Raw genomic sequence first — 16,697 nt, forward strand, 5'->3', positions numbered from 1 at the left:
TCCAAACTGTAGCACAGAAACTACCGGCCACTGGCCAAGTGCATACAAGAACAGCGCAATAGCGGTAGCGATATGAGAGCGTTCTATGACTACCAATCCATGGCTAGCAATGAATCGATTTCACATGCCTCTGCACGCCCCAGAGTACAGAAAAAGAGAAGAGGAAGGAGTCAAATTTTTGATCGTGAAATTACTGTAAATGGATGTATACACATTCAGTCAGCCTTTCAATTGGGCAAGAGTCATTGACTGAACGATGACATTCGGCCAACTCCGTGAGATGACAGTCTCCACGGATTCGGCACGTGATTTAAACACCTCGGCTTGATGGGGTTGGCCGAATACAGTATGTAATACACGATCCAACGGTTGCATTGACAAGATCCTCTCGTGGTTTACCCGAAATCAGCCGCCCTGGCCACGACAGGCAACATTAGGGAATAAAATCATTTGACGTGACGAATGCCAGACCAATTAGAAGAACTCATTTTATCTGGGGAATTGTTCAATCCATCCATCTCCGAGTCCCCTCCCCGCACACCCACTTCCCGAACTCCTTCGCCCACAACTTCAGATGAACTCTTTGGCCCCTCTCCGCCTGTCTCTCGTTCCCCTTCACCCCTCCCAAATCACCTCCCAAAAGATGCCCCTTCGGAGTCGATCGGCCTGGGCCCTGGCCGGACAGGTGTTAAGGGTGTTATCCGCGACAGGAACGAGGCCCTTCAGCTTGAACGCGAGCGCTCTCAAAGACGTCTGCGAGAGCTCAGATCTAGGCAAGAGAAATCGAGCTTGGCTTATGGGGGATTAACTGTCCTTGAAGAAGAGAAGCTTCGTAAGAAGGATAGAGAGAATAGAAATTCATCGGAAGAGGAAGGCGAAGAAGAGGATGAAGAAAATGAAAAGCGAAGCTACCGGGGGCGAAATATGAAGACGTATTTCGAAATGCGCCGTGCAACGTTTGAGGATGCAAGGCCTGTTTTCGGTCATCTTCGAGAGGTAGCGCTATCTGGTTTTGTCAAAGCCGTCGAGAAGGAAGACAGGGATGTTTGGGTTCTCGTCCATTTATACGAGCCAGTAAGTTATTTCTCTCGTTAACCTTAAGAACTCAATGTGCTCATGCGTTTGCCTGCGAATCAGTATGAAGAGCGATGCCAAACACTAGACACAACTCTAGCTCATCTTGCGCGAAAAAATCTTCATACCAAATTCCTGCGTGCCCGTGCTGCGCATGTCGGTTTTGCTGTGAAGAGGTCTACTCATCACTCTCTCCCCGCTGGTCGCTCATCACACGATATGTATGACGAATATGATGAGCTCGAGGGTGACAATGTGGAGGTTGACACAGAGTTGCTTCCCACGTTGCTCGTGTATCGCGGTGGCGAGCTTGAGTTCACATGGGTCCGCGTGGACCTTGAGGCTGGGCCAAGCGGGGTTGGTGCGCTCCTGAAGAGGTAATTACCAGCACTTTCAAACCCCCACGACTATTACTGATATTTGCTAATGCAGACATGGAATTGTCCAGTCGGGCGATTTCGAGGAGGATCGCCTCGATAGCACGCTACTCTAAAACGAGTGATGCGATATGTTAGCAATATGATACAATCCACCCTTCCGGCATTCAACTAGTCTACCACACCGAGCTAGGACTTCATTTCCCACCAAACAGAAGACTCGGTCACCTCCCTTTCAATCCCCGTTGTAAGAAATCATACAACTTTCGGCCAGGTTCAACCCCCAAAAGCTCCTCAACCTCTTTTTGCTGCAACTCGCACAGTTCCCGAATACTTCCTACCCGATTCATCACATGCCGATAATTCTTCGTACCTACTCCAGGCAAACTTCTAAGCAACTCCTGTGCCGCGGTATTCTCCAGCGACACTGCCAAAGTCCCTCTCCCGCCCTCACCTGTGTTTGGTGCATCTGTCCCAACAGTGACCGCCCTTTCAGGGTCCGGCTCGCCCACCCCTGATTTTAGGTCTGCGAAGATACCTACCGTGGCATGGGGAGAACTGGACCAAATGATTCTGAGGCGTGGGAAGTGCAGAGTCAGAAGAACAAGCTTGGACTGCACACTGTTTGGGTCAATACGGGCTAGTGTGGAAGACGATGGCTCATTAGCCACTTTGCGTGTCTTTGAGGCAGCTCGTTTTGCGGCACTAGTGGTATCGACAATACTCTAATTGGGCAGAGAGTCAGCACTGCCAAATATGCAGCCGACGGTGGCCTTTGGAAGTCTTTCCTACCTGCATCGAAAACGATTTGTTCTCCTCGAACTCAATCAACAAGACAGGTTGTCTGTAATGCGCTGACATCAGTTCGCATTGATTATACCTGCGCGTATTTCTAGTTCAGTCCATTATTAACCCAATGGCGAATCTCGTACAGGCGACCACTTTGCAAACTTTGCACCAAGTCAGGCAGACTCTTCCGCTCCACGACAATATCGGGCGTCAGTATGTAGTCACCCACCGTGAGCGTGAGAGGGGTGGTGATATTCCTCGCCTTGTTGAGTAGATTAGGGAGACTCGAGCGAAACTCTCGGATATCGACCAGTATCTGAGTGAAGAGAAATCTTGACTATTGGTCTGAGAGTAAGGGGAGATGCACGAACCCGTGGTGGCTCAGTCATCGAGCCGCCCTGCCCTCCAGCGTTGCGCGAACTGATTGCATTGATAAGGTGGTCCGTCGTGCCTGCTATCAGAGGTATCGGAGCAGTATCGAGCGCAAGAACCATTTTCTGAAAGTTCGGTAATAATGCGTCAGACAGGGTCGAATGGGTGGGGTCAATGCTCACAGCTCGCTCATCAATTAATCGCTCGAGCGCGTGCTTCTCCTTACGGATTCCCGCAAGATACTTGTGCTCCTCACTCGTCCCTTGGTGGACCATAAAGTAGAGCCTGAGTGCCAAACCAGGGCTTAAGCTGCGGTATACCTTACGTCACGTCGCATTGAGTTACGGGCATCTGCAAAGGTGCTTCCGTTCGTACCTCGACTCGTCGAATGAAATCTATACTCGGCTCATACATAATTATCCATCGAGGGCGAAGCTCTGCTAGCATCATGTCATCACTGTCATCACCATATGGGCGTATGATGATAGTGTGGTCAGGAGGTAACAGACCGTAATCCGACTGCGGGGTTTCAAGGTTTGAAACTTCGGAAAGATCTGGGAAATTCGCCTGAGGATGCTCCTGAATGGTGGGAACCATGTTCGCTGGCTGTGTTCGTTCAAGGCTTTCCTTCTTGATTTGCGAGTATGCCTCGGGAGGAAGTGGAAACCCTAGGTCTGGAGAGGAACCAATGGGTTGCAGATTGTCTCTGATAATTTGACAACACTGTCAATGTCAGTGGAAATCATGGGGGAAGGTTTACAAACGCACAATACATGTAAATCCTCAGCGTCAACATCAATCACATCATGGCCCCCATCACTTTGATGAGTCGCGCCACCTGGGGCACCCCCTCGCACTCGTCTGCGATTTGCTCGTGCAAGTGCCTTTGCTGTGTCCTTCTTCCTTAGGCCTTCGCTTAACTGACTGTCACCGGATCCTCTATTGAGATTGTGGGGTTGATTCGTGGGCGCCGCGCCGGTACTATGCTCCGAATCGGCACGCAGATTCTTCTTCCAATGCAAGTATCCAAGCAACCGAGCCTCCAGAAAGTGACGCCCTGGAGTAGCAGGATATAGATGCTTAGTAGAAAGGAATTCTCGTAACTGGCCACAAGTCTGGTGATCATTTGCCATAATTAAGATGATGTCACTTCCAGGTGCCACTGTGGATACAGAATTAGCTCTCGAACGCATTGGACAACTCGGGCAACGCACACATTGAGGCGGGGTTGATTGACATTGTTTGTTCGACCTCGTCCAGGATGTCTGATAGCACCTTCCATTTAGGGAGATCTTCAAGAACGGGCCCCATGCCACTAGGCATCCAGTCCTGCCATCCGTCAGCTTCCTGATAAGTTTTTGTTCTGGATGAGGATGGAAGCGGGTCCCTTCCTTCAATCTCATCCAAGACATTCCAGGCTTCTTCGAGTTCTGCATCCTCTCTCAGCAGTGGCCCATCCTTTGGTACCTTGTATTGAATATAGACCCGGCGACGGGCCTGCGTAAAGATAACATTTGCAGCATCGGTCATAAGCCAGGCGCTCAACATGGCAGGCTGCTTTTTCCCCCCTGAATTGGTGAGTACGCACGTTTCTCGAACCGTTTCGACATAAGAAAGAAATGTAACAGGGTCGTAGGACAGAAGGTATCTATACAATCCGATCGTGAGCCATACGCACGATTGACACCAAAGGAGGTGGACCCTACGACAAAAGTTTCCGAAGTTGAATGATGTCGGCCACGAGCTGCTTCGTTTTCACGCCAACCTTGTGCCACACTGGATCCAGCTGTCTTCTAACCAGAGCGTCAAATGACCTAAAGTATGCGTTTTCGACATTAAGATCATCCAGGTCGAGCTGGGGATCACGTCAGTACATGTCGCAGTGATTGAACATAACGGGTTCGCACAGCCTGAGACATATTGCTTCTTTTTAGCTCTGACAGCGTGCCATTCATACATTCGACGATAGCAGTATGTATGTCCATCATTGTGGGGCTCAGCTGTTGATAAAGTTCGACCGTGTCCGCTCGTCTGCGCTGCAGATCGTCCTGAATGCGCTGGTGAAACCTATAGCTCATTAATTCAGTTTCCCATCTGGCCCAGTCGACAGTGATGGAGTCACCGAGGATATAGGTGAACATTCCGGAGATGAAGTTCTTTCATAACTGTCTGAAGGGGGAACATCCCCGCAGTAAAATATTCGGGTTGGTCAGAGAATGCTTTGAGAAACCCCTCCTGGATCCACTGTCAACAAGAGAGAGGAAGATGAAAATTCAGAACTTACCTGATTCCCTTCTCGGTATAATCTTATGATGAATGTTTCCGGGCTCGAGGGTGTAACCCTGTGTCCCCCGATAAGCGGCGTCAATGTAACAGCGCATTGGCACCAATCAAGTACCTTTCAGCATGAAGCACTAGGAGCCCGGTAATGAGACTAGCGGGCAGGTCCCCCTGCAGAAGGTCAACAACCAAGATTCGAGAAGTCACAGAAACAATGCCGCCTTTCCGATATAGCTCCTGCCTTCATAAGAAAAAGAGGATGAGACAAGCGTGCATTAGTCGAGGCGACCATGTACAAATGCTTGCCTCTCTTTCCTTTGCATTTCGTAGTCAACAATGCGAAGACCTGGATTCCTGACACCCATGGTAGAAAGCTCTGACGCGATTGCCGAGTCTTCATCAGGTGAAACCGCTCCAACCAAAACGATTAGGTTCTCGGTGCTGCAGTAAATCTTCAATAAAGAGCATATGATCCTTCGAAGACCCAGACCGCGGGCAAGGATAAGTAAGTCAGATGTGGCAGGGTCGTGTATTTCGCCGATGATTGCTGAATGAAAGGGCAAAAGATTTGACATCTAGGGCTGCATCATCTATGAAGATGAGCGCAAGCACTTATGTCTGTTCCAATGACTTGAAACCGGAACCGAATGAAGGGCGCAACTCGCTTACATAATCAGAGCCGGTCCGTGGGAACCAAATTCAAGCGTGACAACAACAACAACAAATAGGCAGGTGCCTCTCTTAAGTGGGAAAACTAGAAGGCGCTGAATTCTCTATGTTAGGTCACCAATTGCTTCAAGTACCGAACGAGTCTGTATGATTAAAGACAGAAGATAGACGGGAGTAAGAAATACAAATGTGTGTATTAGAAACTACCAGTTTGACCCAAAATGCCAATGCTCTCATTCTCAGTCTGTAGCCACCAGCGGCATCAGCAGCGTCAGTAGCATTAGCAGCATTGTGCTCCAACACTGTTAACCCCCTCATCCATATCTTCTAACTCCGTGTCGCTGTGCTCCTGACTTGCCCCATCTCCAATCTCATCCACTCCCGGTCTAAGTGAGTTGCGCAGCTATCAGGGAATTGTTCTTGATAAGTGAGTTTGACCAGCTTGAATCGACTCTTAGCCTATTGGAGCTCCAGGATACTTACTACCTGGGACTGTCCATGGAGCTGAATGTGATCTAGGTATTCTTGTCAGAGTCTGAGTCTATATAACGCGACGTAGTCTCATTTACAATATGCAGTTGATCTAAGTTGGGTTCGGTCCAAATAGAAGTAACCACTCCCTTGTGAGGGAATCAGCTTACAAGCAGATTGCTGAACTTTGATGTTCTTGTTCGATGTTCGGATGCAAGTAATCTCAAGCGTTCGGCTTTCAGTCAGAAGTCAACTGCGTCTGTCGTTCAGTAGATTTCGTTTCCTTCATTTCCCAGATCATTGAACATCCTCGTCCAGCTCCAGCGTTGCCGTGTGGCTCTTCCAGTAAATGCCTCTTCAATAATGTCAAGTCCCTTGGCGGCGATCTTTGGCGTGTCAGCAAGTTCTCTAGCCTACGCTTCATTCTCGGCATAAGTCGATCCCCGGAGAGCTCATATCCAGAAGGTCGCCTCAGAGAAACACACGACAAAACTACAAAATTCAAAGGCGCGTCACGTACATACTATAGCCACTCTGTCCAGATGAGATGTCAAGAAGCAAAGGAAAGGGGACATGTCAGTTGAACCTCTAGTCCGGTGACGCTTCTTCATTCTTTTTTTTCTTCCTCCGTTTCCCTTGCCTTGTGCTTGAAGGAATCGTATCGACAGCCTCTGCTGCTGCCCTCTTACTTGGAACGGATAGCTGTGCTACATCGCCCTCACTCTCCGCAGCGGCTGCAACTGCATCAACACCTTCAGAAGGCCACCCAGAAGGGTAAACAATCTTAGGTGCTGACACCATCGCTCTATAGGTTTTTCGAGTTTCTAAAGATAATAAAATTCAAGGGAAAGTCAATCCATAAAAAAAATTACCTACGAGCCCGAAGAATAAGCGCTTTAGGGGTCTTTGTCAGAGCATTCAATGCTACATCTTGAGACAGACTCAGAAGCGTCCCCCTGCCAGCAGAAATGAGATCCGTCTGGACTTCCAAGTCACGACGAATGGGACGCACAAATTCGCTACATCAAGAGGAGCACGCAAATCCGATATGACCTTGGTACCACTCCCGAAGATGATGTTTTTTCCGTTTGTCATCCTGCAAAGTTCCATTGCGTTGGCCCACCAAGTTCGGCGCCGATATTCGCTGTTCGGGGAGATGACAGGGGCATAAGGAATTTCAAACACTACTCCGTTCCGAATAGCAGTGCGTATCAGACTGTGCTTGAAGTAGAAACTCATTCGTGGGTGGGAGGCCAGATCGAGGGTAATAATATGAGAAGTGAGGGAACCAGGGGCGGAGTGAGTCAAGCAAGCACCAGAAAACGAGGACTCGGTCGTTGGGAGAAGAGAGATAATATCGTATGATGCAAACAAGGATGTATTAGCAGTCGTCTGGGACAATTGATATTGTTAGTACCCAAAGGACTGACAACCGATGTTCCGTTTGTACCAACGCAAAGTCTTTCTCGTTGTTTTCATCGATGATGATAGTGAGACGCCGGAGGAAAATGACCCCTTCTCGAGGAGTCAAGGCATACCCCTCTACGGGCTGCTGAAACTTCCCTTTAACAATATGATTAATTGCGATGACAGTGTATCCAACTGTTGAATGAATCGCAGGTTACCCAAAATTATAAACTAGAAGCCACCACCACTAACGTTTAACACGAGCATCTATTTGAGCTTCGAGCAATTTTTTCTCATGTGCTGTTGGGACAATTGGTTGTTTCCCTGTCTCATCTGAAGGTTGATAAGGAACGGCAAGGTCGAAGAACGTCATTCGAGGACGTGACGAGTGACGAGTGACGCGTCACGGCGTCAATCTTTCCCAGCTGGATCAACCTTGCCATGGCTGTGAGTTGTCCGTGTCGTGTCCGATGTAACGCTCACGTAAACACTGAATGCTTGAGGCTTCCTTAGTCCGGATTTGGGTATAGCGGGGGTCAGTTTGATTCAAGCTCCTTCATTACTCGGCATAGTTGACTTATTTTGTCAGGACGTTCCCGTTGCTTTGCCCTTTGGCAAGAGTTCGCGAAAGTTGGTGACTTCGGTGCCTAACACGCTTTAAAGTCTCAATAACTGCCATACCACTACAGTGTTATGCTGATGCAGAGCGCCCGTCGCAGTGTATTGCACAGTCCGAGGATTACTTAGAATGCCTCCACCACACGAAAGAGGTTAGTTTGTGCGGCTACTTGTCACCAGCCCCCCATCCCAACACTGTGTTGCTACTCTAGATTGCACGTGCAAAGACCGTTAAAGCTCATCTCGTCGAGAAACTTGCGCACGAAGGGAAAGAAGGACGCAAAGTGGCAGACATATTGTCCGAGGGTGTGATTGTCGGCGTGGGACTCATCGGCGCAGACAAGCACCCAAAATCATGAATAAAATGACACTTGACCTTTCTCCTCTGTAGCAGAAGTCCAACAGAAGTCAGCATGCGGGCGTGCAGGGTGACTGAGGCAGCAGTACTTAATCAATATGAAATTATTGGGCCAGCTTCAGCTGTTGGTGTAACATAGGCCGCATTGGAGCTATCTCAAACGGGAGAGATTTAATTTTACGAGAAATTTCTTGCTTCTGAGTCGGCATTCCCCGTTTCATTGGAACTATCGTGATGCAGCTAATACGTCGTTCTCGATGGATTTTAGTTGTCCAAATTTATTGTCATATTAGAACAAAATGACTGATGTATCGTCGCAGGATATCTTTCAAAGCACGAGCAATCGAACGTTTAAAGAGGACTCATTTGACGCTTGTTCCTCGGTTGTACATGTCCCCACTACTTATTTAACAATCTCGATTACTTGCACTCCTGGCACGACCTGGACTCGCTGGACTCAGCCTATCAAGAGGTTTGATCCGACGGGTCCGACATCAATTGGCTTCTGGGCTATCAAGTGGGTTATGTATAACTCTCGCCACACAGCTTGGCAACGCTCATCACACCACAATGTATGTTCTGCCCGACGATATTGAGTCCGCACGTTCCGATAAGTTAGCCGTAGCTGCAACAGGAAGCGGAGGACTAAGAGAGTTCTAGGATCATCTTCCCGACGATGATGCTGCCTAGAATCTCCGATTCAAACGTAACCGACAGAGGCTATATTTATCGTTTGGATTGGCCCATGTTGCAGAGTGATGCGGAAAGCGAAGGTGCAGTGTACTTATCTCCTCGGGCCACCTTTTGACAACTTAATACGATGTCTGCGGCGTATATGAATATTGCAAGGTCTCTATCCAAACAGCAGATGTAAAGAAAGCCATATCTCAGTATTCAGTCGACGTTGTCACTGAGAAAAATGATCAACCTATTGTTGTCTGGCGAAGGTCAGTGGCGCCTGTTGCTCCCCATTGTCTTCCCTTTCTAAACTACCAGCTATGATGGGGTGTAACCCGTCGGCTCGTATTTCTACACTATACATTTACATGACCAATTCCCATTAGCGGGCCTCGGGTAATAACAATTTACAAATCAAAGGAGTGTAGGAATCCATTGCTATGTCGTCATAACTGCACCCTTGCTTCAAATCCATACTCGACTGGGGACTTTCATCTGGTCTCTCTCCCATGCGGTTCTTCTCTCTTTCCTAACAACCATATTCTCCCTACCAGAACCAGCTTCCCTGAAACTGGGATGGGTGTTCTTACCCTTACTCCCCTTGCCGCTGGTCTCCAGAATGCCGATTGGGGATGCGATATTAGTTTCAGAAGAAGATTGGAGAGGGTGGATCCCTTTGAGCAAGGCGCGCCTAGCCTCGTTGGAGCCACTTGTGTCTGAGCAGACATCTTCATCGTCGTCAAGGTACTCCTGAAAATCTTCCAAGTCTTTCATCAAAGATTCAAGATCCCGTGCAAGGAACCCTCTGTTTCTGTGGAATACATTAAATTAGTTATGACGCAATGCTGATGCTTGTTACACATTCTGGTGTACCTTCTTGGGTTTATGGAGCTCCTGTCAGGTCGGATTCGTTCATCGCTGGGGGAGCGCTGGCGGTTTGGAAAAGTGTTCTCTGGCAGTACCTCCGTGGCCATCTCTTTTGGTGGAGTGCTACTAGCGAAATGAGCCAAAACAAGCAACTACCTCGCATCTGCGGGTACACTCACCAACTATCCTGCTTGCCACGCGAGACGAGTGGATGCCCGACCTTGCGAATGCAGTCATGATGTGGATCAGTAGATCCCAATACACTCCGAACAGCTTGAACTTCGCTGCTCTTGGAACGTTTCAGGGCACCCTGACGACTAGTTGCGTGTTCCTGTACTCTACAAATACGAACAATTTGTTAGTGGATGCAGACTGGGAACTCGCTCATCTTCCTTACTGGAGGAATACTGATGATTCAAGATGACACGTATTCATTCTTGATTCCACGTCCATCCCAAAGCGCTTGTTCATGTTTTTTCTGCGAGCTTCCATCCTCAGGATCATCTGCGACTTCGAAGGTGGCGATCGAGGCCTGTGAGTAAAGCACATACTGAATCAATACTACACTGACACAGGATAGCTGAAATCTCTCGCTGCTCACATCATTGAAGAGGTTCGAAAATCTTCGTCGTGTTCGGTTACTGGATAACTAGATGTGGTACTCGCAGGTCTAGAGGCGTCATACTCAGAAGGGGAGCGGAAATAAGCGGATAAGATGCTAGGAGTAAGGGCGGGAGGGGGCGGCGATCGATCATGGGTTTCGCGGGAATTCACAGATTCCTCTACGCTGCCGTTCTAACTCATGATATGAGCAACGGTAACAACTCGCACATAAGACACATACGACCATATAATCCATCAGAACCTGCCCGAAAGGGTTTCCATCATGCTGTTCAGTCTCGGTGGATTTCTCCAACTCAACCATTTTTGGTGGAAGGTACCTTTGCGATTCTGGGGGTTTGCCAGCCGGTGGGCGAGTGACATGGCGCGGCAGCGAAGTCTGCTTCTGGGCTCGCTGTTGAAAGGATGAAGGTGAATTCGGGCCTCGAACAGCAGGATAAAGAGCAGCGCGAACGACATGTTTATCGTCCTTAGGTGGGGAAGTGGGAGGATGCACGTTGATGAGAGGCATAGTAAAAGACAAGGCTGGGGTGCTTTGATTAGGAGAGGCGATCATTGGCTCAGCCAGAACATTGTGCAAAACGGGGGTTGGAGGAACGTTGTGGGTGTAAGTAGAGCAGGAAGATTCTGAATAGGAGGAGGAAGTCATTCCATTCCTTTGAGAATTCCCTGAAAGCGATGGATTGCTGCGAGAAACAACAGAGTTCTCTGGGAGTTTCACCCTTAGTGGGGGAGGGGAGGGAGAATAGGGATCCCAAAGATCCGCTAATCCCCTCATCGTTGTCGAGGTAACAACCCTTCTCCTCCCTTGAGTCCTTCGCCGCCCAACTGGGACCGACTTAGAAGGAGCGAGAGACCGGCCGGAATTGGAAGAGGCGGGAAAGTAGCTCAGGTCGGATCCGGGAAGAGCTGGCAACTTCGGCGCATTGTTGGGGGGCATCGTCGAGGGATGGGTTTTGAGAGAAGCTGCAGGGGTAGTTTCGAGACGAGCAACAGAAGAGACCGAGCGCTTTCTCCACTTGAACAGTGCATCAGTGATATCGGAGAGTCTCATGGTAATTGTGTAGGTTGTGAAATGCTTGGAATCGAGCGAAGAAAATAGAGAATAAAATAATCAAGTAGGAAATTTGGGCTTGAACTGTGATGCGAGTTTCCGGAGATGTAAAGCAAGGATCGCAAGTTGCTGTAACGGATTATGCGGGAGTGGCGTCTTGGGGTATCGCTCAGCCTGCTGAACAAATGAGCGTGTCGAAGGAGCGTGCTATAGTACAGACAAATCCAGGAGATTTGGACGATGGGCGTGCGCTCCGTTCAGGAATACATGGAACTGTGCGGTGTGAAACAGATGGGCGGGCCATCACGCTGTTTATGCATATTTATGTATACGGAGGATTTTAATGGAGGAATGAGATTAATCCCTGTCGTTTTTTCGCACCCTGTCTCTCACCAAGCTTGCCATTGGTTCACAAGTGATTTATTTTTATGTCATTTCATGCTCATAGTAGGTACTACCCGAACTGCTCTCAGGCTATGGAAAATTTCCCATTGGATCTAAGTATGTTGTGAATTGTCCATGCCCTTCAGATACCTGTTGCAAGTGGACTCTCATTGTTCGCAATGTGGCTCCTTTCAAATCTTTTGTGTCATTCCTTTGGCCCCCAAAGTTCAGAGGGTGTAACCTCAACAACAACTAAATCGCGGGATTGATATTATCGGTTGGGCAATATATATCATTCATCTGTTCGGCGCTACCCTCTTCCCTTGCTGCCACCTTAGTTATTTCTTTTTCGTTGTTCACGCTAGATGTACTTCTGGGTCGCATTCTCAATTCAACATAAGTCTGGGCTGTCTCCACGCTACAACACACTTGAGCTACTTCTGTTACAAGCTGGAAAAACACAAATCCTTGCGTTCCCTAACGACTTGATGGTTGCAAGAGATGGCATCCAATATGCAGACGATGTTATTATAATATTGTTATGTCGCTATGCCTGTTTCGAAATACAGCTGCATCCGTGATCACCTTCTGCTTGCGCCTCCATCTCTGTTTACAAAGGTCCTGTGGCGCGCGCTCGTCCCTCACACATAGTCCGGTACTACCAGGGCCCCCTCATCTCCTCTAACTCTGGTCTCAGGGGCATTTGCTTGATATCAATTTGGATCACACATTCAAACCGTACTCAAGTCAATCCTTGACAGCTCCAAGTGGTTTCTCAGCTTATGTTCAGTTTTTTGCTCGTTCTGAGTAGCTTTCCATTTGTACAGAGTGGGGGCAGTGGTCTCATTACCATTGTTGTTTTGGTTGTCGAGTCATGCCTGACTTTAGTTCACTTCCATGTATCTGTGCTAATTGATCTTGTTATCGCCGCCGCATCTGTGTTTGTGGGAGCGGCCTCACGGACTGAATATCTGGGTCATGTTGTACCTTTCGTCCTCTGTCGAATCCCTTCGTTGTCCTCTCAGACCGTATCGCATTCATGCATCTGCATGGCAGCGAGGATTGGGGAGTTGAGGGTCGGCGACCTTCACCCTCTTAAAAAGGCGTTGCGGAAGTGGCGAAGGAATTGAATGAAACATTTTCGAACCGGGAGGCACTTGTTGGACATCGACTTTTTCTTGATAGATGAGGAATGCATCCTCCGCAATCTGCAATCACTCTGATATACATATTTTTGAGGAAAAAATGTAGTTACCTCTGGGGATCTCATCAAAAGCTCGATACACTGTCGTCACCTGGATAAGGGCTGTTCAAGCACCGCACAGCGAGCACCCAAAAGTTGATACAATGAGGAAAAGAACAAATGTCAATACGGGAAAAATACCAGTTGGTTTCAGCGAATAAACAGTAGAAACCGACAGCATCCCTCGAGTACCATGCAATCTAGCCACAGAACTGCATCGACGGGCACCCAATAGCCGTGCCGTACGTACCCCCATCCACACCCGCAACAGCAAGAATAGCACTCATCACTCCGCCAATACCCTCACCAGCCACAAGACCAGCAGCGAGTGGGAACCCATACAAATCGAACGAGCTCGGGCTCTTGCGCTCCCAGAGCCAATTAATCGTTGCACCGACAGCCATGATAAGAGGATAGTAGACTTGGGGTACGACGAATGCGAGACCGATGGCATTCCAGTTAGGAACATACACCCAGTACTTGCGGGGAATGTAGAAGTGTTTGGCATAAACGGTAAGAGCGGCGACGACGGAGAGTGCGATAGCAGTGTAGCCAGAGGAAGGAGGGATAGCTATAAGAAGAAAGCTGGTCAGTCTCTTGGAGCTAGCAGGGATAATTGGAAGCAGACACTCACGAAGTGTCTTGGCGAGCACCGCAGCGGCAACAGCGGCCCAAGCACTGACGGAAGGAGCCCCGTACGAGCACACACCATCTTCGGGGGGATACAAAATGCAAGAGGCGGATTTTGTGAACAAGATAAATAAGCCAACATTGAGGAATATGGCAACGGTGGCACCAGCGAGCTGAGCGACGAACTGATCCCTTGGCTTAGCACGAAGCAAGTGCCCAGTCTTAAGATCACCTGTTCATGCGTATCAGGATACCTGTCCTTAAAGAGAGTAGGAAATTTTTACTCACCTGTCATATCCGACGACTGAGCGGCCGCCCCCCCGGACAATACACCGGCCACCAAGTTGAGCGTTTGACCGGAAACCTTGCCCAAGTGTTGACCCTTGGCAACGCCACCAAAAACCAACTGATTGGCTTTGGCAACAGTCGAGACAGGGTTGATATCGGTATCACCAGCACTCTGCACGGCGAGAAACGAGAACAAGAAACCAAAAACGAGTGCAAGAATAGCTTCCCCAACGCCCATATTCCATTTTGTCGCAACAATCGAGCAGGTAAGGATGACAGAAAGGATGAGACCACCGAACCATGCCCATAAAGGAACACGGTCCTCCGGGGGAGCGGGATCATCGTCATCCTCGATTTCACGGATATAGTTAGGATCATTGCGGTTAACAAAATCACGGAACATTCTGCCAAACCCAGATCGCATGGACACGAACATCTTGTAGAACGCATGGCGCGACGAAATACCGACTTCCACGAACGAGTAAACAATCATGATGAGTACACCAGGCCATAGCAGCCAGTAACGGGGTGACGGGGTCTTGGAGTATTTCTCGATATCATTGAGATGGAGGGATAAATAAGACCAACGGTTGTCCACGCCGAGGTTGATACCGACGGCGACACCAGTGGCGATGGTCGAGGGTGCGATGATACCCCACGCAAGGACGGCACCCATAAAGAAAGACCAAGAGGCATTCATTCCAGACAGCATACCAGCGCCGTAGAAAGCGGGAGTGAATTCAATCCACCAGCCATAATTATCCAAGGCAATCATGCTAGTGAAGCCAATGCGGTACATACTAGAAGTATCAGGCTCAGCCATGAGAAACAACGATCCAGTTTAAATCCGAGGGGAACACCACTCACGTCCACCCGATATGCCAATCCCAAATCAATCCGGGAGCGTAGGTGGCCAACACTTTGAAGAGAAACGCTGCAAGAAAGCTATAACCAAGCATCTTGGCTTTTTTGGAAGCAGTAACTGCACCACCAACCGAATGCAATTGCCGGATGGTATAAGCAGTTGCAGTGGGAGTAGGAAAGACGAGCTTCTGCTTGAGAATGTAGTACTTGCGGAGTGGTATGACGAAAAAAGCGCCGTAGTAAGCAACGCAAACCGTCAGAGCGATGAGCTTGCCCGTGTCCTGCTCTGGGAGCCTGCTAAGAAGACCAAGGCGGTACATAGCAGGTACGGCGCCAACGAAGATGATACCAATACCACCCGCGGCAGTGGCAGCAGACTAATTGTTCATCATGTCATAGTGAAGATGAAATGTGAAACAAGGAGATCGCGATAACGTTAAATTTCAAATTCCGTGCTAAAAGGGAAGCTTACCTGAACAGTGACATTTTCCTTCGGACCGAAGTTCTTGCTGCCAGTAAGCCAACCAGGCCCTATCCCCCCGATAATCTTTGCCAAAGGCTTCAAGATGGCAAAGCCGAAACTGGAGCAGGAAGGTGTTAGTGACGACAAATGGGTGCCGGTCAAGAGCTCACATGGCACCGAACAACTGAGGGCCGAAGGTGAACCTAAAAGAGGTATGAGCATGGTGATGTTTGACGGCGGAAGAAGGCGGCCCAGCATGTCTGCGTCCGGGCGGGGGCGGCGAAGTTACTTACCCAGTCTTAAGACCAAGATAGATGTTTGAAGCACCAACGATAGCACCGAGAACGATGCCAACGACAAGGGCACGACTGTGAAGAGGGTACGCCGGAGTAAGTTTTCTAAAAACAAAATAATTCAAGTATTCATACATAGTGAGGGTGTGCTCCTCATGGGGTATCAATGGGTTCTCGGGGAATGGGTCCCCAGGCGTGATGCCATGAACATCACTGGACGGCTCGGTCGTATCATTGTCTTCGGAATCTGGAGTTTCGATATTTCCTCCTTTCTCGCTCAGGGCGTGTGCCTTCTCAAGCTCGCGGGCATCTTCTGGAGAACTATTGTAAGGCTGTCTATGGTGAACGTCTTGAATGTCTGCCATGGCTATTGTCGCTGGGGATGAGGAAGGGGGAAGATCAAACTATGGTGAGGAGGTTTTATATGCGGGGACCATATGGCAGCTACCCTTCTCCGCCCCTGAGGATGGAAGCACATAGTAAACGAACATATAGAGTGCAGTAGGAACCGTTCCCGATTCTCGGACTTGGTATGATAATATGCATACACAATATCCCACCTCCAGCTGTGCGTGCAACAGGAGCTAAGCTTAGCAGAATAGGTACAACGAAGTAATGTGCCATATGCTCGTCCAGTCTTCGAAGAAGGGATTCACCTATTCGGCTATCCCCGTACCGTAAGAGTTGATCTAATTAGGCTTCGTTCGGTCGGAGAAGGAAAAAGAAACCTGTCGACCCGAATGAAGCCTTGGGTAATGAAGCCTTTAATTTCAAGTTGTTGTTCCGTCGCCCTCCGCCCTTCTTGCGATGATGAATTCCAATAAAGGCTGGTAAACCGTCATACTTGAATGTCATCTAGATGAACTATCAGAGTGCCTTAGAACGAGATGAAGGGCT

The 16,697-nt window shown here is 48.9% G+C and overlaps 8 protein-coding genes across 8 annotated transcripts; 4 read left to right on the top strand and 4 right to left on the bottom strand.

Annotated features, from left to right (window-relative positions):
• Positions 1-462: 462 nt before the first annotated feature.
• Positions 463-1,567, top strand: EI90DRAFT_3115417 (thioredoxin-like protein; the record flags this gene model as incomplete). The annotated part of the gene is made up of 3 exons (XM_039062782.1): positions 463-1,074; positions 1,138-1,451; positions 1,507-1,567. The coding sequence occupies 3 exons, from the start codon at positions 463-465 to the stop codon at positions 1,565-1,567; spliced, it is 987 nt and encodes a 328-aa protein (XP_038923337.1).
• Positions 1,525-4,850, bottom strand: EI90DRAFT_3030592 (uncharacterized protein). The gene is made up of 11 exons (XM_039058235.1): positions 4,735-4,850; positions 4,520-4,679; positions 4,319-4,467; positions 3,827-4,260; positions 3,381-3,774; positions 2,988-3,318; positions 2,795-2,932; positions 2,612-2,737; positions 2,384-2,556; positions 2,244-2,331; positions 1,525-2,176 (listed from the first exon to the last, which is right to left on the bottom strand). The coding sequence occupies exons 1-11, from the start codon at positions 4,794-4,796 to the stop codon at positions 1,676-1,678; spliced, it is 2,556 nt and encodes an 851-aa protein (XP_038923338.1). The 5' UTR covers positions 4,797-4,850; the 3' UTR covers positions 1,525-1,675.
• Positions 4,851-6,445: 1,595 nt separating this feature from the next.
• Positions 6,446-7,283, bottom strand: EI90DRAFT_3030598 (RNase P subunit p30-domain-containing protein). Its single transcript, XM_039058236.1, has 3 exons — positions 7,045-7,283; positions 6,909-6,988; positions 6,446-6,856 (listed from the first exon to the last, which is right to left on the bottom strand). Exons 1-3 carry the CDS (start codon positions 7,269-7,271, stop codon positions 6,621-6,623), a joined length of 543 nt encoding a protein of 180 aa, XP_038923339.1. The 5' UTR covers positions 7,272-7,283; the 3' UTR covers positions 6,446-6,620.
• Positions 7,284-7,952: 669 nt separating this feature from the next.
• Positions 7,953-8,732, top strand: EI90DRAFT_3030600 (uncharacterized protein; the record flags this gene model as incomplete). The annotated part of the gene is made up of 4 exons (XM_039058237.1): positions 7,953-7,974; positions 8,029-8,069; positions 8,129-8,209; positions 8,270-8,732. Coding segments are annotated over 4 exons (291 nt in total), but the record flags the coding sequence as incomplete, so codon positions are not given.
• A 405-nt stretch (positions 8,733-9,137) lies between these two features.
• Positions 9,138-9,417, top strand: EI90DRAFT_2902511 (uncharacterized protein; the record flags this gene model as incomplete). The annotated part of the gene is made up of 2 exons (XM_039054095.1): positions 9,138-9,188; positions 9,265-9,417. Coding segments are annotated over 2 exons (204 nt in total), but the record flags the coding sequence as incomplete, so codon positions are not given.
• Positions 9,418-10,236: 819 nt separating this feature from the next.
• On the bottom strand, positions 10,237-11,755 carry EI90DRAFT_801842 (uncharacterized protein). The gene is made up of 4 exons (XM_039068070.1): positions 11,036-11,755; positions 10,805-10,975; positions 10,562-10,755; positions 10,237-10,492 (listed from the first exon to the last, which is right to left on the bottom strand). The coding sequence occupies exons 1-4, from the start codon at positions 11,633-11,635 to the stop codon at positions 10,354-10,356; spliced, it is 1,104 nt and encodes a 367-aa protein (XP_038923342.1). The 5' UTR covers positions 11,636-11,755; the 3' UTR covers positions 10,237-10,353.
• Positions 11,756-12,538: 783 nt separating this feature from the next.
• EI90DRAFT_802381 (uncharacterized protein) lies at positions 12,539-13,201 on the top strand. The gene has a single exon (XM_039068072.1). It carries the CDS (start codon positions 12,802-12,804, stop codon positions 13,147-13,149), a length of 348 nt encoding a protein of 115 aa, XP_038923343.1. The 5' UTR covers positions 12,539-12,801; the 3' UTR covers positions 13,150-13,201.
• Positions 13,202-13,462: 261 nt separating this feature from the next.
• EI90DRAFT_2903101 (oligopeptide transporter) lies at positions 13,463-16,165 on the bottom strand (the record flags this gene model as incomplete). The annotated part of the gene is made up of 8 exons (XM_039054125.1): positions 13,463-13,833; positions 13,897-14,124; positions 14,181-14,980; positions 15,048-15,421; positions 15,517-15,625; positions 15,678-15,710; positions 15,801-15,875; positions 15,936-16,165. The coding sequence occupies 8 exons, from the start codon at positions 16,163-16,165 to the stop codon at positions 13,463-13,465; spliced, it is 2,220 nt and encodes a 739-aa protein (XP_038923344.1).
• Positions 16,166-16,697: the final 532 nt, after the last annotated feature.

Source organism: Cantharellus anzutake (genome assembly GCF_015039405.1).
Source record: "Cantharellus anzutake strain C23 chromosome Unknown EI90scaffold_2, whole genome shotgun sequence".
NCBI classification, from domain to species: Eukaryota; Fungi; Basidiomycota; class Agaricomycetes; order Cantharellales; family Hydnaceae; genus Cantharellus; species Cantharellus anzutake.

Bases quoted from the DNA above. Each gene is read 5' to 3' on its own strand.
- EI90DRAFT_801842 (XM_039068070.1), bottom strand. From the start codon at position 11,635: ATGAGACTCTCCGATATCACTGATGCACTGTTCAAGTGGAGAAAGCGC. The intron at 10,976-11,035 runs GTTCGCGCTGCT...TCCTTTCAACAG, and splicing joins CTAAGGACGATAAACATGTC to CGAGCCCAGAAGCAGACTTC. The intron at 10,756-10,804 runs GTATGTGTCTTA...ATCATGAGTTAG, and splicing joins TTCTGATGGATTATATGGTC to AACGGCAGCGTAGAGGAATC.
- EI90DRAFT_3030592 (XM_039058235.1), bottom strand. From the start codon at position 4,796: ATGTTCCCCCTTCAGACAGTTATGAAAGAACTTCATCTCCGGAATGTT. The intron at 4,468-4,519 runs GTGCGAACCCGT...CGTGATCCCCAG, and splicing joins GAAGCAATATGTCTCAGGCT to CTCGACCTGGATGATCTTAA. The intron at 2,738-2,794 runs GTGAGCATTGAC...CCGAACTTTCAG, and splicing joins GATTAATTGATGAGCGAGCT to AAAATGGTTCTTGCGCTCGA.
- EI90DRAFT_802381 (XM_039068072.1), top strand. From the start codon at position 12,802: ATGTTCAGTTTTTTGCTCGTTCTGAGTAGCTTTCCATTTGTACAGAGT.
- EI90DRAFT_3030598 (XM_039058236.1), bottom strand. From the start codon at position 7,271: ATGAGTTTCTACTTCAAGCACAGTCTGATACGCACTGCTATTCGGAAC. The intron at 6,989-7,044 runs GTGCGTCCCATT...TTCTGCTGGCAG, and splicing joins CCTCTTGATGTAGCGAATTT to GGGGACGCTTCTGAGTCTGT. The intron at 6,857-6,908 runs GTAGGTAATTTT...TATTATCTTTAG, and splicing joins AGCGCTTATTCTTCGGGCTC to AAACTCGAAAAACCTATAGA.